Consider the following 26,818-nt stretch of genomic DNA (forward strand, 5'->3'; position numbering starts at 1 on the left):
TGTGTATTTAGGTGGGGATGTTAAAGTTTTAATGTACCTTGTCCCAAAACGTTAACATTTGCTAATACTGCATGATAAGCTGACTGGTATTTATGACATTTTTCTTTGTATTTTTTATATATATATATATTAACAATTCTTTTATTTATATTTATTTATTTAGTTGCGGCTCCCTGGCTCCTTAGTTGCGGCAGGTGGGCTCCTTAGTTGTGGCTCACCGGCTCCTTAGTTGTGGCAGGTGGGCTCCTTAGTTGCAGCTCGTGGGCTCCTTAGTTGCTGTTCACCAACTCCTTAGTTGCGGCCAGCAGCCTCCTTAGTTGTGGCAAGTGAACTCTTAGTTGCAGCATGCATGTGGGATCTAGTTCCCTGATCAGGAATCGAACCCGGGCCCCCTGCATTGGGAGCTCAGAGTCTTAACCACTGCACCACCGGGGAAGTCCTTGTATTTTATATTTTTTAAATAAAAATAAAAACTGGAGGGCTTCCCTGGTGGCGCAGTGGTTTAGAGTCTGCCTGCTGATGCAGGGGACACGGGTTCGTGCCCCGGTCCGGGAAGATCCCACATGCCGCAGAGTGGCTGGGCCCGTGAGCCATGGCTGCTGAGCCTGTGTGTCCGGAGCCTGTGCTCCGCAGCAGGAGAGGCCACAACAGTGAGAGGCCCATGTACTGCAAAAAAATAAATAAATAAAATAAATAAATAAATAAAAACTGGAGAAATGCAGTGTTCTATTTGAAATACTAAGTACTTTAGTGTCAAGTCTGCACTGATATTTATCAGGACAAAGCGCCTAGAAAAGATTTTTCTCTATGTCATCTTGCAGTGATATTTCATAAAATAATTTAATCCTGGGACACTGGGACTGACAGAGTCCTTCTAATCAGTGTGGCTTTCTTCTTGCAAATAAGCTTCATTGAATTTAGTGTGTGTGTGTGGTTGCACAGAGCTGGTAGTAAAAGATTTGAATGGATGCCGTGGTGCTTACACATAATTGAAATTAAATCAGTTTGACCTATTTTTGTGTAAATTGTTGTGACACAAGTTTGATTCATTTTAAATGGAAAACAAAGAGACATAATGATATATGCTTTGTGGTGATCTAGGTTTTATGGACAGTACGTATTTCGGCAAAAAACTGGAGGACGAAATGACCACGTAAGTAGATGTTTTCCTTACTATTGCTAAGCATTTCAGTCTCAATCCAATTGTAGCAATGTTTAAAATTTTGCATTATTTATAAGATTCAAAGTTTTGAGGAGAGCAACATCATTGTTTCTAGGAGGATACAATGTAGGATATTTTTTTTTTTAAGAAAATAATTTGCAGCATAAGATGTGCTAAAGTTGAGGTTAAGCCTGAATTAGACTGATGTATGCATTGGTAAATATGGAATATCATTTATAGGGAAATTAAAGGAGTTCAAAGTGGCCTTATTTATTTTTTATTTATTTTTGTATTTATTTTTTATTTTTTATTTTTTTTAACATCTTTATTGGAGTATAATTGTTTTACAATAGTGTGTTAGTTTTCCCTCTACAACAAACTAAATCAGTTATACATACACACATGCTCCCACATCTCCTCCCTCTTGCATCACCCTCTCTCCCACCCTCCCTATCCCACCCCCCCAGGCGGTCACAAAGCACAGAGGTGATCTCCCTGTGCTATGCAGCAGCTTCCCACCAGCTATCTAATTTACATTTGATAGTGTATATATGTCCCTGCCACTCCCCCACTTCGTCACAGCCCACCCCTCCCCCTCCCCATATCCTCAAGTCCATGCTCGAGTAAGTCTGTGTTTTATTCCCGTCCTACCACTAATCTCTTCATGACATTTTTTTCCCTTAGAGTCCATATATATGTGTTAGCATACGGTATTTGTTTTTCTCCTTCTGACTTACTTCACTCTGTATGACAGACTCCAGGTCCATCCACCTCATTATAAATAACTCAGTTTCATTTCTTTTTATGGCTGAGTAATATTCCATTGTATATATGTGCCACATCTTCTTTATCCATTCATCTGTTGATGGACACTTAGGTTGCTTCCATGTCCTGGCTATTGTAAATAGAGCTGCAATGAACATTTTGGTACATGAGTCTTTCTGAATTATGGTTTTCTCAGGGTATATTCCCAGTAGTGGGATTGCTGGGTCGTATGGTAGTTCTATTTGTAGTTTTTTAAGGAACCTCCATACTGTTCTCCATAGCGGCTGTATCAATTTACATTCCCACCAGCAGTGCAAGAGGGTTCAAAGTGGCCTTATTTAAAATGCAGTTAAATTAGGAATCACATTATTTGCAATGGCTCTGTAATTATTAGTTTGATTCCTGGATATTTTTAGTCATGATATGATGAGATCAGTCAACAGGATTTTTTTTTTAACACAGCATCTAATTCTAAACTATGAAACAAGGCATTCCAGAATAAATATAGTCCTTTTAACTTTAACTCACCTTGGGGAAGCTTTCATTAATGATTTACTTATCTTGGAGTTTGCTCTCAGAACAGCTTATAAAACATGTCCAAAGGTATTAGTTGGTGATTCAGAAGATATTGATTCCACATTATCCTATAAATTGTTCCATAGGTTTGAGGAAAATGGAGATATTTGTCCATATTTTGAAAGATGAGAATTACCTCCAAATATTCCTATAGAGAGGCATTTTAAAAATATTGGTGGAAAACAGAATGTCTTGTAATCATCTTATAAATGCTTAAACACAGGTGTGTTTTGAGTAAACATAGACTGACGGCCTACAATACATTAATTCATTCTCAAAGCACGCATTCTACTTCTTAAATGAGGTTTCTTTTAAACTATCTCTTGCTATATGATTAACACTTGGATAATAATTAAATATTGTTATCTATTAACTAAAATTTAGTATTCTAATTATACCTTCCCTGATAAATACATTGTAAATTACCAGGTATAGCTTGGGGAAGATATGTTTATACCAAGTTGCAAACATTGACATCAACTATCTGGTTATCACACTGCCATATTTTAAAAATTCAATTTAATTAATTTATTTTTTAACACCTTTATTGGAGTATAATTGCTTTACAATGGTGTGTTAGTTTCTGCCCTATAACACAGCGAATCAGCTATATGTATACATACGTTCCCATATCTCTTCCCTCTTGCGTCTCCCACCCTCCCACCCTCCCTATCCTACCCCTCTAGCTGGTCACAAAGCACCCAGCTGATCTCCCTGTACTATGTGGCTGCTTCCCACTAGCTACCTATTTTACGTTTGGTAGTGTATATATGTCCATGGCACTCTCACTTTGTCCCAGCTTACCCTTCCCCCTCTCCATATCCTGAAGTCCATTCTCTAGTAGGTCTGTGTCTTTATTCCCGTCTTGCCCCTAGGTTCTTCATGACCTTTTTTTTTTCGTTTTTTTTTTCTTAGATTCCATATATATGTGTTAGCATACAGTATTTGTTTTTCTCTTTCTGACTTACTTCACTCTGTATGACAGACTCTAGGTCCATCCACCTCACTACAAATAACTCAATTTCTTTTCTTTTTCATATTGCCATTTTTATAGCTTCTGCATGGTTTATACAAACATTTTTCTTTGAGGGTGGCAAGTAGTGAACTTTTAAAAATGGGAATTTTGGAATCTTGTATTTCATTTTAGCATGTTTGTCTTTACCTAAAATGTAAGTGCTTAGTGAAGCACATGAGTTGCTTGCTTTTTTCAGCATGAAGACTCAGATGAGGAAACACAAATTTAGCATTTCTAGATGGTCAAGGGTCTGGGTTTAGAAGATGCTCATGTTCTTTATTTTTAGAATTTAAACTGGAAGGACTGCTACTTGATTCATTAAGCATTTCAGGATAACTTATGATGGCCAGTTGGGCAGATGATATAAAAATACTTTTCATTTTCAATTGTCTCGTGACATCTAAGCTTTGCCAGATGAATAACCCAAAAGATCAGGGGCCCATTTCCATCTCTTGGTTCCACTTTCTGGCAAATTCTGTCACTTCTTTCCCTTCTCCAATGTGCAGAAACCACCCCAAGTGCTCATCAGCTGATACGGAGGTAATTCGAGTAGGCAGGATGACAGTGGTAGATTACCTGATGCCGTGATGCTTCAGGCACCACACAAGTCTTTCACAATAACGGGCATTCTCTGGGTGCTAACTATGTGCTGGGCATGGGCCCAAGTGTATTCATACTTTACTGTGTAACAGTTTTTTTTTTTTTTTAAGTGGCCGTGTCTCGCGGCATGCGGGATCTTAGTTCCCCAACCAGGGATCGAACCCGCGCCCCCTGCAGTGGAAGCGTAGAGTCTTACCCGCTGGACCTCCAGGGAAGTCCCACTGTGTTAAAGTTCTTATCTCCATTTTACCAATCAGAAAACTGAGGCTTAGAAAGGTTAAGCAAGGCTACACAGCAGTTAAGTGAAGAGCGGGGCTTTGAGCCGAAACAGAAACCACACTCTTAAGCATTACACTGTAACAGGGCAGCCATAGTTAGATGCTGACCATCAACTCTGCTTGTGAAGGAGGTCAAGATCGCCAGGTAACCAAAAAAGGCAGGATGAATGGTCTGTTGTGGAAAGGTGCACTGATGAGAAAGCAGGGCATGTGCAGTTTTCTTGTCGTTTTTCAGGTACGCCTATTATTACAGTGGAATCGGTGCTGGCGTGCTTGTCGCCGCTTACATCCAGGTTTCATTCTGGTGCCTGGCAGCAGGAAGACAAGTATACAAAATTAGAAAACAGTTTTTTCATGCTATCATGCGGCAGGAGATAGGCTGGTTTGACATGCATGACATTGGAGAGCTTAACACCCGGCTCACAGAGTAAGTACTTGGGTTTATGTCGAACTCCAATGTGCTTCGTACTCTGAAAAAATGAAAGAGAAGTCATCAGACTGTTAGGAGACGTTAGTGCATCACTCAGAAGTAATTATGAAATGAAATTCCTTCTGAGCCGCCCATCGTGTCTCACGCATCTTTTCATTCCCAGAACCCTGGCAGGGTATGAGGGGACCTGCGTGACTAGCAGTGAATGAGGTGTTGGACTTGCCAGACTCAAGAAAATCCTCTGGGAGCGTGCATTAGGGCAGCAACATGATGCTTGCTGGGGACATTACTGTGCAAGATCCTAGATGTAAACTAATTTACCCCACACTGAAACGAACAAAAAAACCAGCTAGATTCAGGAGAAAAGTTCTGTGTTCACAATTCTGATGTTTATTTCTAACACTGTCTCTTCTTTTAGTGACGTTTCCAAAATTAATGAAGGAATTGGTGACAAAATTGGAATATTCTTTCAGTCAATGGCAACATTTTTCACCGGTTTTATAGTAGGATTTACACAAGGTTGGAAGTTAACCCTTGTGATTTTAGCCGTCAGTCCTGTTCTTGGTCTGTCAGCTGCTATCTGGGCAAAGGTAGGTGAAGCCTGTGAATCCAGATTTTAAACTGTCTCTACTCCCGAAACACCCCATAACTCCACGCAGCGGAAGGCTGTTTTTCTCACTTGATGTCCCTGACTCTATATTTGATACTTGGTTTCGAACCTTCTCTTCACAATCAGTGGGAATAAGCAGGTGCAGTCTCACTGAGTCTTATACCTACCAGGACTCTGTGCTGTCCTTGCCCTGCAGTTATTTGGGGAAGGGATGAGAAAGAAAGAAGTAGCTGTCCCATCTCATCCTCTGCCTTCATGTAAAAGGCATGCTCAGCTTTTGGCGAGCTCTGTTCCCTGGTAGGCAGTTCCATATTCATAAGTAAAGATTCAGGAAGAGCTTCAAGTTCAGTGAACAACACATAGGTCCCATTCAATAACCATTATTGATTTGAATGTTTTTGTAGATTTTATTTAATTTGGAGTTTGAACAGTTTTGTCAGCATTATAAATAACTGTGTTTATACATACTTAAATCCCTTGGTGTGAAAACAATTTTTTAAAAAGAGCTATCTTCTAGTCCCATATGCATGTAAATCCAAAGTCTACAGTTCTTTCTCCCAGTCACAAAGGCAAAGCAGTACAAATGGCCCTCCGCACCTCCGCACACAGGCCTTTCTCTTTCAAGACTGGGTGTGGTGTTCATTTTAAACTGATTTCATGTAAGTGTGGGTGGCAGTGGAGAGATTGGCCCAGTACGTAGTTTCTTAGAGGAAGAAAAATTAGAGAAAGCACTACACATCCATGTGGCAAAAGGTCATAAAATAACGGAGGGCCAACCAAAGCCAAGCCTAACACAAAATAAATCAGGCTGTAAGTATTAAGAAATTAAAAAAACTTAACCCTGTAGGGTGGATATTGTTTTGTTATTGTAAACAATAACTGCCATGTTTTTAGTATCTACTGTGTCAGGCAAATACATATTTTTCTTTTTAAAAAAACTTATTTCATTGAAGTACAGTTAATTTACAATGTGTTAATTTCTGCTGTACAGCAAAGTGATTCAGTTATACATATATATACATTCTTTTTCATATTTTCCATTATGGTTTATCACAGGATATTGAATATAGTTTCCTGTGTTATACAATAGGACCTTGTTATCCAGATCCCACTTTTTAGGTTAAAAAATATCAGGGAATTTCAGAGAATAAAATAACATATTTTAATCTCCCCCAGAATTAGCAAATGGTATGCCTTTTGCAGTATTTAACTGTAATATTTTCTATATATGAAGAAAGAGGTTATAGAATATTACAGAATATTTTTCCCCTCACTCTATCATATTATCTTTTCTTCCTCAAAGGCATGAAATACATATTTTTCTGAAGTATAGATATTATCTCATTTAATGGAGGAAGAAATTGAAGTTCTGAGAACTCTGTTACTTGTTGCTGAGACTTACACAGTGTTTAAGTGGTGTTCCTGGTGGCTAAATTGTATCTCTGCATTAGTCTGTTGAAATATTTGGCAAAAGCTTTTGTGTTAATTGATTTTCCTGTTTACTAGGATATTAAGCAAGTCAGATGGCAGATGCTTCATATCAGTATTTGTTGAAAAACTTAAAAAATATATTCATGTTTGTTCTAGTTAAGTTATGGGAAAAAGCAGTAAGTTAATCTCTTAATAAGTAATTGTGTATTGCTTCAGATAGTATTTATTTAATAAATGGAGCCCTAGGCTTATTGCTGGAGACCTAAGTTCACTCTGCCATAAGCTTTTGGTATGGTTTCAAACAAATTTCTTAAATTATCTGGTTGTCAACTATATTAAAAAAGAAATGTGGCCCAGTTTAGGAAGCTCCTGTGAGGCTGAGGCTCTCTTCTCTAACCCAGAGGCACCAGTTCAAGAATGTAGAACAGGAAGGGACTTAGTCCCAGCAAGCTTCCTACTCCAGGAAGCCTCTTTTGATCTCTGCTTGCAACTCTCTGACCCCACCCAGAGACACTGGGTCAGCTAGAGGGCACAGGGAGGGGAAGCTACTGTATCCTGCCCCTACAAGGGATACCTGGTGGTCTGACCTTAAGAAACCACTTCCACTCCCTCAGGTAGCAGAAGCAGGGGCCCCAGCAACTCTAGATAAACCATGCTGGCAAAACATAATACCAGAAAGACTCTGAACGTAAAATTGCTCCTGGAACCACAGCTCACAAAAGTACATCAAGAATTGCATGCTAAACCCAAACAGGGTAACTGCTTGCTAAAATAAAATATTTATATAGGACTCAGAGTCTCCTAACATAATAGACAAAATGTCCAGGATATAATAAAACATCACTTTTGTCGTACCAAGAAAGAAAATCACAGCTTGAATGAGAAAAAAACAGTTAACTGACCACTCTTGAGATAATTCGTGTGTTAGAATTGTTTGGCATGGATTTTGGAGCAGTCATCATAAAAATGCTTCACTAATCAATTACAAATTCTCCTGAAACAAAAGAAAATAGAAAATACCAGCAATGAAAAATAAGTTATGAGAAAAGGACAGAATGAAATTAGAGAACAGAAAGATATAGCAGCAGAAATAAAAGTCATGATGGCTGGGCTTAATCTTGTTGAGTGGAGATGACAAGAGAGAATCAGTATACCTGGAGGTAGAACAATAGAATTCACACATACCCCCACCCCCACCCCCAAACAGAGAAAATGAGAAGAGCCTTAAGCACCTGTTGGACAATAACAAAAGATAGGATATTTGTTACCGTCAGAGTCCCAAAAGAAAGGAGAAAAGTAAGGCTGATGGAATATTGGAAGAAATAATTGCTGAAAATTTCCAAGATTTGTGAAAGATAAACCTTCAGGTCTGGGACTTCCCTGGTAGTGCAGTGGTTAAGAATCTGCCTGCCAATGCAGGGGACACGGGTTCGATCCCTGGTCGGGGAAGATCCCATGTGCTGTGGAGCAACTAAGCTCATGTGCCACAACTACTGAGCTTGCGCTCTAGAGCCTGTGAGCCACAACTACTGAAGCCCCTGTGCCTAGAGCCCGTGCTCCACAGCAAGAGAAGCCACTGCAATGAGAAGCCTGCGCACTGAAACGAAGAGTAGCCCCTGCTCGACACAACTAGAGAAAGCCCGCATGCAGCAATGAAGACCCAATGCAGCCAAAAATAAAAAAACAAAAAAACCAAAAAACACCCTTGAGATTCAAGAATCTAAGCTAACCTCAAACAGGATAAACTCAAAGAAATCCATGAGTAAACAAATCGTAATTAAATTACTGAAAACTAAAGACAAAGAAAAAAATTAAAAGCAGATAAAGAGCAACAACACGTTACCTACTAGGGAACACCAATTTGAATGACATATTTCTCATCTGAAACCACAAAAGACCAGAAGGAAATGGCAAAATATTTTTCAAGTGATTAAAGAACTGTCAACTGAATACTTGGTAAATGTATTTTTCAGGAATGGTGGGGAAATAAAAACATTCTCAGATCATGGAAAACTATAGAAGAACCTTCCATTAGCATACCTACTATTAAAAACTGGCTAAGGGAAGTTCTTCAAACAGAAGGGAAGTGATATAAGAAATATTGGAGCATCAGGAAGGGAAAAGGAGCAACAGAAAGAGCAGAAATGTGGGCTTTTTTTTCTCCAGGAGATTTCTAAATCATATTTGATGATTGAACCAAAAATTATAAGTGGTAAAATATTGATTTTTGTAAGTCACATATGAATATTTTAATATCCAGAACAACCATTACAAAACCTAAGCAAAAAGATATATTCAAAAACACTACAAATAAATCAAGATGGAATCCTAAAACTTGATCAAGTAACTCTCAGGAAGGCAAGAAAAGAGAAGCAGAGGAATGAGAAACAGAGGAAATATATAGAAAACAGATACTAAAATGGTAGACTTAACTGCTTACATATTAATTACCTTAAATGTAAATAGTTAAAATATACAAATCAAAAAAGAAATTCGCAGAGTTGATTTAAAAACGATGACCTACCAAGTATCTGCTGCTTACAAGAAACTTCAAATTCAACAACATAGGTATAGGGAAGTAACAGGATGGAAAAAGATATACATGCAAACATTACTTTCTTTAGGGAATGGCTATATTAATATCTGATAATATAAACTTCAGAACAAAGAAAATTAACTACAAAGAAGAGGAGCATTACATAATGATAATAGGGATCATTCCACCAGGGAGACATAATGATCCGAAATATGTATGCAACAAATAACAAAAGCCTCAAAATAAATGAAGTAAAAACTGTGAGAACATTGAAGAGAAAAATAGAAAAAAACGCAATTATTTTGTTATCCTTGCTCAGCATTGATAGAATTACTAGACAGAAAATCAGCTAGACTATAGAAGATCTGACCAACACAGTCAACCAATAAGATCTAATTGGCGTTCATAAAACATTGTACCCAACAACAGTAGGATACGCATTAAACATTCATCAATATAGATCATATCCTGGGCCATAAAACAAACCTCAACAAATTTAAAAGAATTGAAACCATCAAAGTGTTTTCTATGACTACAGTGGTGTCCCACTAGAAACAAATAACAACACTGAGAAAGTCTCTAAATATTTGGTAATTAAACAATACATGTTAAAATAATCCATGGGTTGTAAAAGAAGTTTCAAAGAAAAAAATAAATATAACTGAATGAAAACAAAACCATAAAATACCAAAATATTTGGGTGCAGCTGAAGAAGTGTTGAGAGAAATTATAGCATTAAATATCTACATTAGAAATGAGCAAGGATCTAAAATCAATAATGTAACTTCCTACCCCAAGAAACTAGTAAAGAGAAGAGCAACATAAAACCAAAGAAAGCAGAATAAGGAAACAATAAAGGTAAGAGCAGAAATCAGTGAACGTGAAAATAGGAAAGTAATAGAGAAAATCAAGGAAACAGAAAGTTGTTCTTGAAAAAAAAATCAATAAAATTAGCAAGACTGACAAAAAGAAGACACAAATCACAATATCAAGGTGGAAATACGGAATATTACTACAAATCCCACAGACATTAATAAGATAAAGGAAATATTACAAAAAACTTTATATTCATAAATTTGAAAACTTATAGATCAACTCCTTGATAGCTGCAAACTACCAAAATTCAACTAAGATGAAATAGACAATCTGCATAGCCCTATAATCATTAAAGAAATTTATTTTGTGACTTCAGAGCTCCTGAGAAAGAATTCTCCGGGCACGGATGATTTTACTGGAAAAATTTACCAGACATTTAAAGAAGAACTCCCCAGAAGAAAGAAGAATTTTTCTTCTTTCCCCCCAAAGCAGGAATGTTTCCCAGCTCATTTTATGAAACCAGTATTAACCTGATACCAAAACCAGACAAAGTTAATACAACAACAGCAAAAAAAGAAAATGGCAGATCAGTATCTTTCATGGGCTAAGAATAAAAATTCTTCAATAACATATTAGCAAACTAGATTTGGCAATATATAGAAAGAATAATGTACTATGACCAGGTGGAATTTGTTTCAGCTATGCAAGGCTGCTTCAACATTTGAAAATCAATCCATGTTATCTACCATATCAGTAAGCTAAGAAGAAAATGTGTGTGATCATATCAGTTGACAGAAAAAACACTTGACAATATCTAACACACATTGATGATGAAAAAAATAACTCTCAGGAAGTGAAGAATAGAAAGATATTACCTCAACTTGATGAAGATCATCTGTAAAAACTCTACAGCTAATATCATGCTTAATAGTGAAAGATTGAATGTTTTCCCCTTAAGACTGGAAATAAGGAAGATAAGGAAGACCATGCTCACCACTGTTTCAACAAAGTACTAGAACTTCTAGCCGCTGCAACAAGGCAAGAAAAAGAAATAAAAGGCATATAGATGAGAAAGGAAGAAATAAAACTGTAGATAATGTAATCTTCTAAGTTGAAAATCTCAAGGAATCTACAATTTCCTAGGACTAACAACTGAGTTTGGAAAGGTCAGAGGATACCAGATCAATTGCATTTCTACATACTAACAATGAACATGCATAAACCAATATTTAAATGTTAAATTAAAATTAATACCATTTAGAGTCACTCCAAGTAAAATGAAATGCTTAAGTGTACATTTCACAAAACATATATAGGATCTGTATGCTGAAAATTATTAAATGTGATGAAAGAAATGAAGGCTAAATAAATGGAGAGACATAGTGTGTTCATGGATTAGAAGACCGAACACAGTAAAATGTTGATTTCTTTTTTCAAACTGATCTGTAGGTTTAAGGCATTTCCTATAAAAAATTCCAGAAAGGTTTTTTGGTGGACATAGATAAGCAAGTTTATTTTAAAATTTATATGGAAAGATACAGGCTCTAGAATAGCTAAAACAATTTTGACAAAGAATAAAGTGAGAGGAGTATGTCTACCTGATACTAAAACTTACTGTATAGCTATAGTATATTGGTAGAGGGATAGACACTTAGATCAATGAAACAATAGAGAACCCAGAAATATACTTACACAAATGCCCAGCTGATGTTTGATGAAGGTACGAAAGCAATTCAATGGCAGAAGAATGGTCTTTTCAGCAAATAGTGCTGGAACAATTGGACATGCAGAGGTTAAAGAAAAAAAGACCAAAACTTCACAGTCTACACAAAAATTAACTAAAAATGGTTCGCGGATTTATACGTAAAATGTAAAGCTATAAAACTTGTAGAAAGAAAATAGGAGAAAATCTTTGGGATCTAGGCCTAGGCAAAGAGTTCTTAGATTTGATACTAAAAGCTTGATCCTTAAAAAGAAATTATAAATTAGACTTCGTCAAAATTTATAACTTTTGCTCTCTGAAAGTCATGTAAAGGGGATGAAAAGACAAGCTACACACTGGGAAAAAAATAATGTGAAAATCGTATATCTGACAAAGGACTAGTATTGACTATAATGTAAATATAAAGAATGCTCAAAATTCGATAGTTAAACAAAAAACCCAAATAAACCAGTTAGAGAATGGGCAAAGGACATGAACAGACATTTCATCAGAGAGGATATACACTTGGCAGGTAAGCACATGAAAGATTGTTTAGCATCATTAGCCATCGGCAAATTAAACTGCAATGAGATATCATTATACATCTACCAAAATGGCTAAACTGAAAAATAGTGAAACACCAAATGCTGCTGAGATGCAGCGAAACAGTGTCACTCATAGATTGTTGGTGGGAATGAAAAATGGTATAGCAACCTGAAAAATAGTTTGCAGTTTCTTATAAAACTAAACATGCAGTTACCATACAATCCAGCAAATTGTACTGGACATTTATCTAAGAGAAAAGAAAATCATGTTCATGTAAAAATCTATAGTCAAATGTTCATAGCAGCTTTATTAGTAATAGCCCCAAACTGAAACAACCCCAGATATTCTTCAACAGGTTAATGGTTAAACAACTGTGGTGCATACAAATTATGAGTACTATCCAGTGATAAAAAGGAAAGAAGTATTGATATACACACATCAACCTGGATGAGTCTCCAGAGATTTGTACTTGGTGAAAAAAGCCAATCCCCAAAGGGCAAATACCTTATGACTCTATTTATATAATATTCTTGAAATGATGTAATTGTAGATAGAGCAAATTAACGTTTTTCAGGGCTTAGGGATGGTGGGGAGGGGAGAAGTGAGGAGTAGGGAAGGAAGTGGCTGTGACTACAAAAAGTGGCACTGAGGGATCCTTGTGATGGAATTGTTCTGTATCATGACTGTAGTCATATGAGTCTACATAGGTGATAACACTGCTTGGAACTAAACACACACACACACACGAGTGCATGTAAAACTAGTAAATCTGAATAACGTTGATGGATTAATGTTAAATTTCTGGCTGTGATATTGTTCTGAAGTTTTGAAGGTGTTATTATTTGGGGAACACTAGATGAAGGGGGTATGGGCTCCGACCGTATCGTTTCTTATGACTGCTTTTATGCCTACAATTATCTCAAAAATAACAAGTTTAAAAAAATAAAGCATGTTTAAATTATCTCAAACAAAATAAAATAACCTACATTGAGAATTGGAAAAAAGGGACAAAGGTGAAGGTCAAAGCATCTGTGGTCAAAACTATTGCTTCTGACTATATTAGTTTGAACAATATAAAGTGGCCTATATTAGATTTTAACTTACAGGAATAACAATTTCATGTGTCTTGCACTAATACAATTAGGCCTTGTTAAGAAGTTAACAGCCTTTGGAATAAGGGATGAGTTAGTGATATTTTATATAGTTTATGTGGGTAATTGTGAAGTATCACCATTCTATTTTTTTATATTAGAGGAACAGCAAGTTGGCTTTCCATATCCCTGAGAATATTTTGGAGGTTATTTTCTTTCAACAGGCATGATATCTTAAAAAACAAAGAACAAAACAAAACACTTACTGAAGATTCTACCATAGTCTTGCCTAATCATATGCTTATAGTTATGGAAGGTTGTAGAGAAGCCAGGTATATTGAATCAATTGGAATGGTACTTGATTTTTTTAACAATAAATTAAAATGGCATGTTTTGAAACTCTTAATTCAAAAATATTTCGAGTAATCTTCCTGTTGTCAGCTGCTTCTGGTGTGGTTGATAGTTGTGGGGTGAGGTTTCAAAAGGAGCAGAGAAAAATAGCCAAAGCATATTGTATGCACCTCTTGCATTATGCAGACCTGTTTGTTCAGGAATAACAATGACCTCCCTGACTCAGCCCCAGCGCTGTGAGTGATTCTGGCAAGTGTGCTGGGGCAGCCCTAGGCAGGTCACTTCGAGAGGTCGGGAAGGTTTAGTGCATCAGTGGGTTGTTGTTTGGGATACCTTCTGACTGTTATTACGTACACAAACGAGTCCACAAATGCTGTAAATTATTTTTTGAAAGAATGTAATACTGTTTACTCAGAATTTTATTTGAGTTGCTCGTGTGTAATATTTAGTTAGGTGGTTGACTAGTCAGGTATTCCAGGTTAAAATATTAACCTTAGTCCTTTGCCCCTGCCAGTTGATCCAATTTTTATCACAGGGCCCTCTGGGATCCCAGAGGGGTCCACATGTCAGTGGCTGATTTTAGAGAGATTCACTCCAGTAGCTGTTAATTCATGCTTTGAAGCCTTGAATCCTGGATATTTCACATATTAGGAAATGACTTGACCTCTTCATCCCTCCATTTCCTCATGTGTAGAGTGGGGAAAATAATACCTACTTCACTGCGCAAATGAGAAGAATCAGTGAGATCCTGTGTATGTAAAGGACCCAGTATTGTTCCTTCCACAGAACAGATGCTCAGGGACCAAAGAGAAGGATCAAAGCACATCCATAGAACAGAGACCTCCCTGGTGGCTTAATGTATTGCTCAGAAACATCAGCAAAGAGAACTCTGCTTCCCCGGCATGTGAAACCTTCTTGAAGTCCTGTCACTACTCAGTACTTGGTCCCCTGCGTTCTTCTGGCCTCCTACCTTGATATTTCTGAGCTAGAGTACAATTAGCAATTGCTGTGTTGAGTACACACCCTATTTCCTTGATGTACTGCCCCTTTTGCTATATTGGTTTATGTTAATACTATACACCTCCTTCTGAGATTTAAAGTCCCAGATTTATTTATTTATATGAGGATCCATGAGGTATAGTGAGAAAATAAAAATGTTAATTTAATTTGTTTTATACCATCTCAGTCCAAAAAGAATTTGAAGTGGCTTATAATATGTATACTAAAAAGTAGGACATGATGATCAAAGATGAGTAAAAGATTTATATACAGTAACATACAAGCAGCATTTGTGTATATATTTACTTTTTCTTTACAAAAGATACAATTAACTTGTTAAATTTTAAATTATCTGCAATTGTGTTTTTTAAACAGATACTATCTTCATTTACGGATAAAGAACTCTTGGCATATGCAAAAGCTGGAGCAGTAGCTGAAGAGGTGTTAGCAGCCATTAGAACTGTGATTGCATTTGGAGGACAAAAGAAAGAACTTGAAAGGTGTGAGTCTCTTTTTTTAAGTTGGTAGAGATGTTAAATTCTGTCATCTTATATGCCCTGCCGGTTGACGGTGATGGCTATAAGAGTACTCTCTGATATATGTGTTTCCTTAAGTAGCTTCATGGATATGTTACGGTATAGTTAATATTCTGGAAAAGTGGTAATTCTAATTGTACTCTTCTTATATCTGCTTATTCAAAGCATTTTCTAGAGTCTTCTAGGTCATTAGTGACATAAAATAATTCCTTAAGGCTAAAACATAGTAATTCTTGATTCTCTAAGAATGAATGAGTATTTTGTGTTAGATCTATGGTGTCATTAAGTCAGAATAATGGTTACCTCTGGGGGAGATGAGGAGTTGGTGATAAGATAGGAACACAGGGCTGGGGGCATCTGTGGGTCTGATGGTTTGCTCAGTTGTGCACAGTGACCTCAATTGTGCTTACGTGGGTGTTCACTGTATATCCTTTAAACCGTACATATGTGTTTGGAGTACACTTTGTTCATATGATATATTTCATACCCACAAAGATATCCTCTGAGAATAATTTGTGATGGCTATGGACCTACCATAGTTCGAAGGAAAGTGATATCTGTGCTCTATCTCAATTTTTGCTAAGGTTTTTGCTTTTGCCTTAAAATATGTCTGACTAATAAAATGTGAAGTCTTGCTTAACTACCTGGCAAACATCCAATCAAATGACGCCCCTCTTCTCTTGGTGGTGGAGGCGACAGGTACAAACAACCACAAATGAACAAAATATCTAACGTACCAGTTGGGGTAGGTAACTATTTGGGGAAATGAAATACTCTATGAGAGTCATAGGGGGGTCTTTACTATTTAGAGAGATTATTCAGCAAAGTCCTTTCTGAATAGTTAATGTTTGAATAGACAAAGAATGAAGGTTTTTTTGTTTTAATAAATTTATTTATTGATTTTTATTTAGTTTTGGCTGCTTTGGGTGTTTGTTGCTGCACGCAGGCTTTCTCTAGTTGTAGTGAGCAGGGGCTACTCTTCCTTGCAGTCTGCGGGCTTTTCATCACCGTGGCTTCTCTTGTTGCGGAGCACGGGCTCTAGGCGCACAGGCTGCAGTAGTTGTGGCTCGCTAGAGCTCTAGAGCACAGGCTCAGTAGTTGTGTCGCACGGGCTTAGTTGTTCCGCGACATGTGAGATCTTCCTGGACCAGGTCTCAAACCCGTTTGCCCTGCATTGGCAGGTGGATTCTTAACCACTGCACCACCAGGGAAGCCCCAGAATGAGGTTTTAAACTTGAGATTTGTTTCCAATTTTCCTCAGTGGAAAGGTGGACCAGAAAAAGAATGTGTCCACCAGCACAAGGAGACAAACAAAGCCTATCTGCTTCTGCCTAGTTTTTGAGCTGGGGGAAAGCATCTCTCCATAGAAATCAAAGTCTCGGGCCTCACCTTCAGGCGCTGCTAGAGTCTGAATTTATAATACTCTGTGGACTTGGGAGCTATCTCTTCCTAAAACTGAGGATTTTGCATTAAAAATGAATCCAAGTCCAGTGCTACCACTAGGGTGTTCGGTAGAAGAAATTTTTAAATTGCTGAAAATTAATGAACCAAACAGCCAAATTAAGGACTTAGAAAAAGAACAACAGAGAAAAGGAAGTACAAGAAGGAAATAATAAAGATAAGAGCATAAAAATAATTTAATAGAAAAAAAGATTAGAAAACAGAGTTGACAAAAATCCATAAACTAATTCTTTGAAAACACAGTTAAACAATGAAGTAGTATTTTGCAAGTTTTAAAAAATTAATTAAATTAATTTTATTTATTTATTTTTGGCTGTGTTGGGTCTTCGTTGCTGCGTGCAGGCTTTCTCTAGTTGCAGCGAGTGGAGACTACTCTTCATTGCGGTGCAGGGGCTTCTCATTGAGAGGGCTTCTCTTGTTGTGGAACACAGGCTCTAAGCACGCGGACTTCAGTAGTTGTGGCACACAGGCTCAGTAGTTGTGGCTCGTGGGCTTTAGAATGCATGCTCAGTAGTTGTGGCACACGGGCTTAGTTGCTCTGCAGCATGTGGGATCTTCCCGGACCAGGGCTTGAACCCGTGTCCCCTGCATTGGCAGGTGGATTCTTTTTTTTTTTTTTTTTTTTGTGGTACACGGGCCTCTCACTGTTGTGGCCTCTCCCATTGCCGAGCACAGGCTCCGGATGCGCAGGCTCAGTGGCCATGGCTCACGGGCCCAGCCGCTCCGCGGCATGTGAGATCTTCCCAGACCGGTGCACGAACCCATGTCCCCTGCATCGGCAGGCAGATTCTCAACCACTGCGCCACCAGGGAAGCCCTGGCAGGTGGATTCTTAACCACTGTGCCATCAGGGAAGCCCTTTGCAAGTTTAATGAGGAACAAAATAAGAATGAATAAGGAAAAAATTGCTACAGATTTTTAAAAATCTATTTTAAAAATTAGTCTTATACCAATAAATTGTAAAATCCTGATGAAATAGACAATATCCCAGAAAAATATAGGTTAAAATTCTCTTAAGAAGAAAACTTGAGTAGAACTATAATCATTAAAGGAATTGAATCCAGTTTAAAATCTCCATCCCTTGCCTTTATATATACATACACACCAAGTAGAAACCATCAGGTCCAGATAATTTTACAGATAAGATTTTAACAAAACTTCAAGCAAGAGATAACCCCATCTTACACAGATTGTTTGTGAGAATGTAAAATATATATAGAAAGTTGTGAGTTCATTTTAGGAGGCTAGTATAACTTTGACACCATACCAGACAGCAGGTATATGAGAAAGGAAAATTGTAAGATAGTTTCACCTAAAACATAGATGCAGAAAATCTAGGTAAATTATTAGTTAAATGAATCAATGTGAAAAATATCATCAGATTAAAAAAAAAATCCTGAACCTGGTGGCTTGATCCCATAGATGCAAAGATGATTTAACTTTAGGAAACCTATTAATATAATTAACCACAGTAGCAGATTGAAAGAAATAAACATTTTGTTTTGATGGATGAGGAAAAAGCATTAATTGCATATGATTCTTGACAAAAATTTTCTTAATCGGATAAACCAGATACCTACAGGAAACTTTGTATTAAATGGTAAAATGTTAAAAGCATTCCTTTAAAATAATGAATGAAACAAGTATGTCCGCTAGCATCATTTCTATTCAGGGTTGTACTGGTATTACATAATAAAATGAAAGAAAAAATAAGAGTAAGAATAATAAATAAAAATAAAATGAAAAGCTCTAAGGGTTGGAAAACAAAAAGCAAAACTGTCATTATGTACAGATGGTATGATTGTCTACATAGGAATTCCAGTAACAGTATAGTAAGGTCTGCAGACCAACAATGTATGGTAAAGTCTCTGGGTACTTGATGACAATTCAGAAAAAAAAATGGCATTCCTGTGAACAATTAGAGAATATGTAGTATTTCATCAATTCTAAGATGCACATTTTTCTCTCATCTCTGAAATTCAGATAAATCCTACAGTCAGAGCCATCTTACAGCTGCTATGGGACTGAATTGAGAACTCAAGTACTGAGGGAAGGATTTGTGTTTGCTTCTGCCATTGACTGGGGGCACTATTAACCTGAAACCGATTTTGGGTCCCAGCTGTATATGGAGTACCCTATTAAACTCTTTTTTTTTTTTTTTTTTTTCATTTACTTCTCAGTGTGTGAGATTTCTTTTTTTTTTTTAAACATCTTTATGGGAGTATAATTGCTTTACAATGTTGTGTTAGTTTCTGCTGTATAACAAAGTGAATCAACTATATGCATATGTATATCCCCATATCACCTCCCTCTTGCATCTCCCTCCCACCCTCCTTATCCCACCCCTCCAGGTGGTCACAAAGCACTGAGCTGATCTCCCTGTGTCCTGTAACTGCTTCCCACTAGCTATCTATTTTACACTCGGTAGTGTATATCTGTCAGTGCTATTCTCTCACATCGTCCCAGCTTACCCTTTCCCCTCCCTGTGTCCTTAAGTCCATTCTCTACGTCTGCGTCTTTATTCCTGTCCTGCCCCTAGGTTCATCAGAACCATTTTTTTTTCTTTAGATTCCATATATATATGTTAGCCTACAGTATTTGTTTTTCTCTTTCTGACTTACTTCACTGTGTATGACAGACTCTAGGTCCATCCACCTCACTACAAATAACTCAATTTCAATTCTTTTTATGGCTAATATTCCATCGTATATATTTGCCACATCTTCTTTATCCATTCATCTGTCGATAGACACTTAGGCTGCTTCCATGTCCCGGCTATTGTAAATAATGCTGCAAAGAACATTGTGGTGCATGACTCTTTTTGAATTATGGTTTTCTCAGGGTATATGCCCAGTGGTGGGATTGCTGGGTCCTATGGTAGTTCTATTTTTAGTTTTTTAAGGAACCTCCATACTGTTCTCCATAGTGGCTGTATCAATTTACATGCCCACCAACAGTGCAAGAGGGTTCCCTTTTCTCCACACCCTCTCCAGCATTTATTGTTTGTAGATTTTTTTGACGATGGCCATTCTGACCAGTGTGAGGTGCTACCTCGTTGTAGTTTTGATTTGCATTTCTCTAATGATTAGTGATGTTGAGCATCCTTTCACGTGTTTGTTGGCAATCTGTATATCTTCTTTGGAGAAATGTCTATTTAGGTCTTCTGCCCATTTTTTGATTGGGTTTGTTTTTTTGATATTGAGCTGCATGAGCTGCTTGTATATTTTGGAGATTAATCCTTTGTCCGTTGCTTCGTTTGCAAATATTTTTCCCATTCTGAGGGTTGTCTTTTCATCTTGTTTATAGTTTCCTTTGCTGTACAACAGCTTTTAAGTTTCATTAGGTCCCATTTGTTTATTTTTGTTTTTTTTTCCATTTCTCTAGGAGGTGGGTCAAAAAGGATCTTGCTGTGATTTATGTCATGGAGGGTTCTGCCTATGTTTTCCTCTAAGAATTTTATGGTGTCTAGCCTTACATTTAGGTCTTTAATCCATTTTGAGTTTGTTCTTGTGTATGGTGTTAGGGAGTGTTCTAATTTCATTCTTGTACATGTAGCTGTCCAGTTTTCCCAGCACCACTTATTGAAGAAGCTGTCTTTTCTCCATTGTATATTCTTGCCTCCTTAATCAAAGATAAGGTGACCGTATGTGCATGGGTTTATGTCTGGGCTTTCTATCCTGTTCCATTGATCTGTATTTCTGTTTTTGTTCCAGTACCAGACTGTCGTGATTACTGTAGCATTGTAGTATAGTCTGAAATCAGGGAGCCTGATTCCTCCAGCCCCGTTTTTCTTTCTCAAATTGTTTTGGCTATTCGGTCTTCTGTGTTTCCATACAAGTTGTGCAATTTTTTGTTCTAGCTCTGTGAAAAATGCCATTGGTAGTTTGATAGGGATTGCATTGAATCTGTAGATTGCTCTGGGGAGTAGAGTCATTTTCACAATGTTGATTCTTCCAATCCAGGAACATAGTATATCTCTCCATCTATTTGTATCATCTTTAATTTCTTTCGTCAGTGTCTTACAGTTTTCTGCATATAGGTGTTTTGTCTCCATAGGTCGGTTTATTCCTAGATTTTTTTTTCCTTTTGTTGCAGTGGTAAATGGGATTGTTTCCTTAATTTCTCTTTCAGATTTTTCATCATTAGTGTATAGGAATGCAAGACGTTTCTGTGCATTAATTTTGTATCTTGCTACTCTACCAAATTCATTGATTAGCTCTAGTAATTTTCAGGTAACATCTTTAGGATTCTCTATGTATAGTATCGTGTCATCTGCAAAAAGTGACAGTTTTACTTCTTTTCCAATTTGTATTCCTTTTATTTCTTTTTCTTCTCTGATTGCCGTGGCTAGGACTTCCAAAACAGTGTTGAGTAGTAGTGGTGGGAGTGAGCAACCTTGCCTTGTTCCTGATCTTAGAGGAAATGCTTTCAGTTTTTCACCATTGAGAATGACGTTGGTTGTGCATTTTTCATATGTGGCCTTTATTATGTTGATGTAAGTTCCCTCTATGCCTACCTTCTGGAGGGTTTTTATCATAAATGGGTGTTGAATTTTGTCAAAAGCTTTTTCTGCATCTACTGAGATGATCATATGGCTTTTATCCTTCAGTTTGTTAATATGGTGTATCACATTGGTTGTTTTGCATATATTGAAGAATCCTTGCATTCCTGAGATAAACCCCGCTTCATCATGGTGTATGATCCTTTTAATGTGCTGTTGGATTCTGTTTGCTAGTATTTTGTTGAGGATTTTTGCATCTGTGTTCAGCAATGATATTGGCCTGTAGTTTTCTTTTTTTGTGACATCTTTGTCTGGTTTTGGTATCAGGGTGATGGTGGTCTCTTAGAATGAGTTTGGGAGTGTTTCTCCATCTGCTATATTTTGGAAGAGTTTGAGAAAGATAGGTGTTAGCTCTTCTCTAATTGTTTCTTGTGAAGCCATTTGGTCTTGGGCTTTTGTTGGAAGATTTTTTATTTTGCAGTACGCAGGCCTCTCACTGTTGTGGCCTCTCCCATTGCGGAGCACAGGCTCCGGACGTGCAGGCTCAGCGGCCATGGCTCACAGGCCCAGCCACTCCGCGACATGTGGGATTTTCCCAGACCGGGGCACGAACCCGTGTCCCCTGCATGGGAAGGTGGACTCCCAACCACTGCGCCACCAGGGAAGCCCCTGTTGGAAGTTTTTAAATCACTGTTTCAATTTCAGTGCTTGTGACTGGTCTGTTTATATTTCCTATTTCTTCCTGGTTCAGTCTTGGAAGGTTGTGCTTTGCTAAGAATTTGTCCATTTCTTCCAGGTTGTTCATTTTATTGGCATATAATTGCTTGTAGTAGTCTCTTAGGATCCTTTGATTTCTGCAGTGTCAGTTGTTACTTCTCCTTTTTCATTTCTAATTCTATAGACTTGAGTCTTCTCCCTTGTTTCTTGATGAGTCTGGCTGATGGTTTATCAATTTTGTTTATCTTCTCAAAGAACCAGTTTTTTGTTTTGTTTTGTTTTTGTTTTTTTTTGTTTTTTTTTTTTTAAGGTACGCGGGCCTCTCACTGCTGTGACCTCTCCCATCTGGGGCACAGGCTCCGGACGCGCAGGCTCAGCAGCCACGGCTCACAGGCCCAGCTGTTCTGCGGCATGTGGGATCTTCCCGGACCAGGGCACGAACCCGTGTCCCTTGCATCGGCAGGCGGACTCTCAACCACTGTGCCACCAGGGAAGCCCCAAAGAACCAGTTTTTAGTTTTATTGATCTTTGCTATTTTTTCATTCGTTTCTATTACATTTATTTCTGCTCTGATCTTTATGATTTCTTTGCTTCTGCTAACTTTGGGGTTTTTTTTCTTCTTTCTCTAATTTATTTAGTGTAAGGTTAGGTTGTTTATTTGAGATTTTTCTTGTTTCTTGAGGTAGGATTGTACTGCTATAAACTTCCCTCTTAGAACTGCTTTTGCTGCATCTCATAGATTTTGGGTCATCGTGTTTTCATTGTCATTTGTTTCTAGGTATCTTTTTAATTTCCTCTTTCATTTCTTCAGTGATCTCTTGGTTATTTAGTAACGTATTGTTTAGCCTCACGTGTTTGTATTTTTTACGGTTTTTTTTTCCTGTAATTGATATCTAGTCTCATAGCGTTGTGGTCGGAAAATATACTTGTTATGATTTCAATTTTCTTAATTTACCAAGGCTTGATTTGTGACCCAAGATATGGTCTATCCAGGAGAATGTTCCATGAGCACTGGAAGAAAGTGTATTCTGTTGTTTTTGGATGGAATGTCCTGTAAATAGCAATTAAGTCCATCTTGTTTAATGTATCAGTTAAAGTTTGTGTTTCCTTATATGTTTTCATTTTGGTTGATCTGTCCATTGGTGAAAGTGGGGTGTTAAAGTCCCCTACTATGATTGTGTTACTGTCGATTTCCCCTTTTATGGCTGTTAATATTTGCCTGTGTATTGAGGTGCTCCTATGTTGGGTGCATAAATATTTACAATTGTTATATCTTCTTCTTGGATTGATCCCTTGATCATTAGGTAGTGTCCTTCTTTGTCTCTTGTGGTAGTCTTTATTTTAAAGTCTATTTTGTCTGATATGAGAATTGCTACTCCAGCTTTCTTTTGATTTCCATTCGCATGGAATATCTTTTTCCATCCCCTCACTTTCAGTCTGTATGTGTCCCTAGGTCTGAAGTGGGTCTCTTGTAGACAGCTTATATATGGGTCTTATTTTTGTATCCATTCAACCAGTCTATGTGTTTTTTGGTTGGAGCATTAATCCATTTACATTTAAGGTAGTTATTGATATGTATGTTTCTATTACCATTTTCTTAATTGTTTTGGATGTGTTATTATAGGTCTTTTCCTTCTCTTGTGTTTCCTGCCTAGAGAAGTTCCTTTAGCATTTGTTGTAAAGCTGTCTTGGTGGTGCTGAATTCTCTTAGCTTTTGCTTGTCTGTAAAGCTTTTGATTTCTCTGTCAATCTGAATGATATCCTTGCCGGTATAGTAATCTTGGTTGTAGGTTTTTCCCTTTCATCACTTTAAATATGTCCTGCCACTCCCTTCTGGCTTGCAGAGTTTCTGCTGAAAGATCAGCTGTTAACCTTATGGGGATTCCCTTGTATGTTATTTGTTGCTTTTCTCTTGCTGCTTTTAATATTTTTTCTTTGTAGTTAATTTTCGATAGTTTGATTAATATGGTTCTCGGCATGTTTCGATTTGGGTTATCCTGTATGGGACTCTGCACTTCCTGGACTTGATTGACTATTTCCTTTCCCATGTTAGGGAAGTTTTTGACTATAATTTCTTCAAATAGTTTCTCAGACCCTTTCTTTTTCTCTTATTCTTCTGGGACCCCGATAACTCTAATGTTGGTACGTTTAATGTTGTCCCAGAGGTCTCTGTAACTGTCCTCAATTCTTTTCATTCTTTTTTCCTTTATTCTGCTCCCTGGCAGTTATTTCCACCATTTTATCTTCCAGCTCACTTATCCATTCTTCTGCCTCAGTTATTCTGTTATTGATTACTTGAAGAGTATTTTTAATTTCAGTAATTTGTGTTGTTCATCACTGTTTGTTTGCTCTTTAGTTCTTCTCGATCCTTGTTAAATGTTTCTTGTATTTTCTCCATTCTGTTTTCAAGATTTTGGATCATCTTTACTATCATAACTCTGAATTCTTTTTCAAGTAGGTTGCCTATTTTGTCTTCATTTATTTGGTCTTGTAGGTTTTTACCTTGCTCCTTCGTCTGTAACATTTTTGTCATTTAATTTTTTTTTTTTTTTGATGGGTAGTGCTGTACTCCTGTCTTACTGGGTGTTTATCCTGCATCATCCAGCACTGGAGTTTGCAGGCAGTTGGATAGAGCTGGGTCTTGGTGCTGAGATGAGGACCTCTGGAGGCCTCTGATTGATATTTCCTGGGTTCTGAGGTTCTCTGTTAGTCCAGCGCTTTGGAGTCGGAGCTCCCATCGCAGGAGCTCGGGCCCAATCTCCTGCACGGGAACCAAGATTCTGCCAGTTCATGGCACAGTAAGAAAACAAACAAACAAACAAAAAACCTTGGCTATTGGGTGTGGAGTTTAGGCGGGGTAGAACTTAGGCAGGGGTGGGGTTTAGGGTGGGGTCGGACCTAGGCGGGTTGGGGGGTGACGTTTGAGCATTTGATAGGGCCTAGGTCAGGCTGTGTTCAAGCTTAGGGCGGGGCCTCTGCTTAGGACCTGGTGGAATGGGAGAGGCATCACCCAAGGAGGGCTTCTGGACTGTGGAGTTCCGGAGTTTGGAGGTAAGGCCCTGGTGAGGGTGTGTGGGTGGGGTTTAGGCCAAGCTCCGTTGGAGGGCGTCTCTGAGTGTAGAGGTAGGGCTCTGCGTGGGGGTGTAGGGGCGGGGCTTGGGCTCTTCGTGGCAGGAGGGAGGCTCCGAGGGCAGAGTATTAGGCCCAGGAGCTCAACAGGCTTCCCGGTGCTTAAGTGGACAGGGAAAACGCTGGCCCTGTTACCTTATGTTACTTCACGGCCCTCCCCCACTGTCTCCCCCCGGATCTCCCCCATCACTGCTGGACCCCTAATGGTGGGTGGGTCCCACTGGGTGTAAGGAACTCCTCCCTTCCCCAGCCGCCCCTCAGGGGTGCTGGTCCCAGAGTTCCGGCCTTTATTTTTGCTCTTCCTTCCCACTCCCTCAGGACCTGCACAGCTGGAGGGGGCCTAGGTGTGCAGAGGATCAGGCTCGTGACCTCAACAGGTTCCTGGGGGTCCAAGTGGCAGGGGAAACCTGGCCACACTCCCTTTTGATCCTCTGCCCTCCCAGTGGTCCCCCATTTTCCCCTTTCGGGCGTTGGATCCCTTCCCCTCCCCCAGCTGCCCCTCAGGGGTGCTGGTCCTGTCCTGCCTCCACTTCTCCTCCCCCCTCACTCCTCTCATGCCCCACATCCTACCCAGTCGCAGGGGGTTCCTCCCATCCCCTTAGGTGTCCATGGTCCCCCAGGGGTGCCTGGTAGGTACCCTTTTTGTAAGGAGATGCGAATTCTGCGTCCTTTTAGTATGCTGTCTTGACTCCACCTCCTATACTCCTTTCTTAAAGCTATATAAAATAACAAAATTATAATACTTTTTATTTTTTATTTTTATTTTTTTGGCTGCATTGGGTCTTCATTGCTTTGAACCGGCTTTCTCTAATTGTGGTGAGCGCAGGTTACTCTTTGTTGCAGTGTGCCGGCTTTTCATTATGATAACTTCTCATTGTGGAGCACGGGCTCTAGGCACACAGGCTTCAGTAGTTGCAGAACGTGGACTCAATATTTGTAGCATGTGGGCTCTAGGTTGCGCAGGCTTCAGTAGTTGTGGCTCTCAGGATTCAGTAATTGTGGCTCTTTGGCCTAGTTGCTCCACAGCATGTGGGATCCTCCCGGACCAGGGATCGAACCCACGTCCCCTGCATTGACAGGTGGATTCTTAACTACTGCGCCACCAGGGAAGTCCCTATAATACTTTTTAAATTAATGGCATCCAAAATTTGAAGAACATAAGTTGAGAAGATATTATTATTAACGATGAAAAACGATAATGTATGTGATGTAACCTGGGTAAGGATGGAAAGGGCATAATAGGAGTCAAGTTGAAAATTCAGAACTTAGATAAATCTGATCATTTTAGTTCACTGAAATTTTTTTTCTTTTTTTTTTTTTTTTTTTTGGGGGTACGCGGGCCTCTCACTGTTGTGGCCTCTCCCGTCGTGAAGCACAGGCTCCGGACGCGCAGGCTCAGCGGCCATGGCTCATGGGCCCAGCCGCTCCGCGGCATGTGGGATCTTCCCGGACCGGGGCACGAACCCGTGTCCCCTGCATCGGCAGGCGGACTCTCAACCACTGCGCCACCAGGGAAGCCCTAGTTCACTCAAATTTTAAAGGAATTGAGGTTTTTTTAAATGGAGTG

The 26,818-nt window shown here is 38.6% G+C and overlaps 1 protein-coding gene across 6 annotated transcripts in view; it reads left to right on the top strand.

The window, feature by feature from the left end:
* Positions 1-26,818, top strand: part of ABCB1 (ATP binding cassette subfamily B member 1) — a 120,803-nt gene that overhangs the window by 32,852 nt on the left and 61,133 nt on the right. For all 6 annotated transcript variants that reach the window (XR_010842272.1, XM_067042687.1, XM_059074150.2 and 3 more), the window contains exons 5-8: positions 1,102-1,153; positions 4,632-4,823; positions 5,245-5,416; positions 15,284-15,408. Coding sequence is in view for 5 of the 6 variants with exons in the window: in XM_067042687.1 (XP_066898788.1) it covers positions 1,102-1,153; positions 4,632-4,823; positions 5,245-5,416; positions 15,284-15,408 (541 nt within the window). In the remaining variant the exon portion in view is untranslated. The remainder of the gene's footprint in view (positions 1-1,101; positions 1,154-4,631; positions 4,824-5,244; positions 5,417-15,283; positions 15,409-26,818) is intronic.

This window comes from Kogia breviceps, chromosome 9, assembly GCF_026419965.1.
Source record: "Kogia breviceps isolate mKogBre1 chromosome 9, mKogBre1 haplotype 1, whole genome shotgun sequence".
Lineage (NCBI taxonomy): Eukaryota > Metazoa > Chordata > Mammalia > Artiodactyla > Physeteridae > Kogia > Kogia breviceps.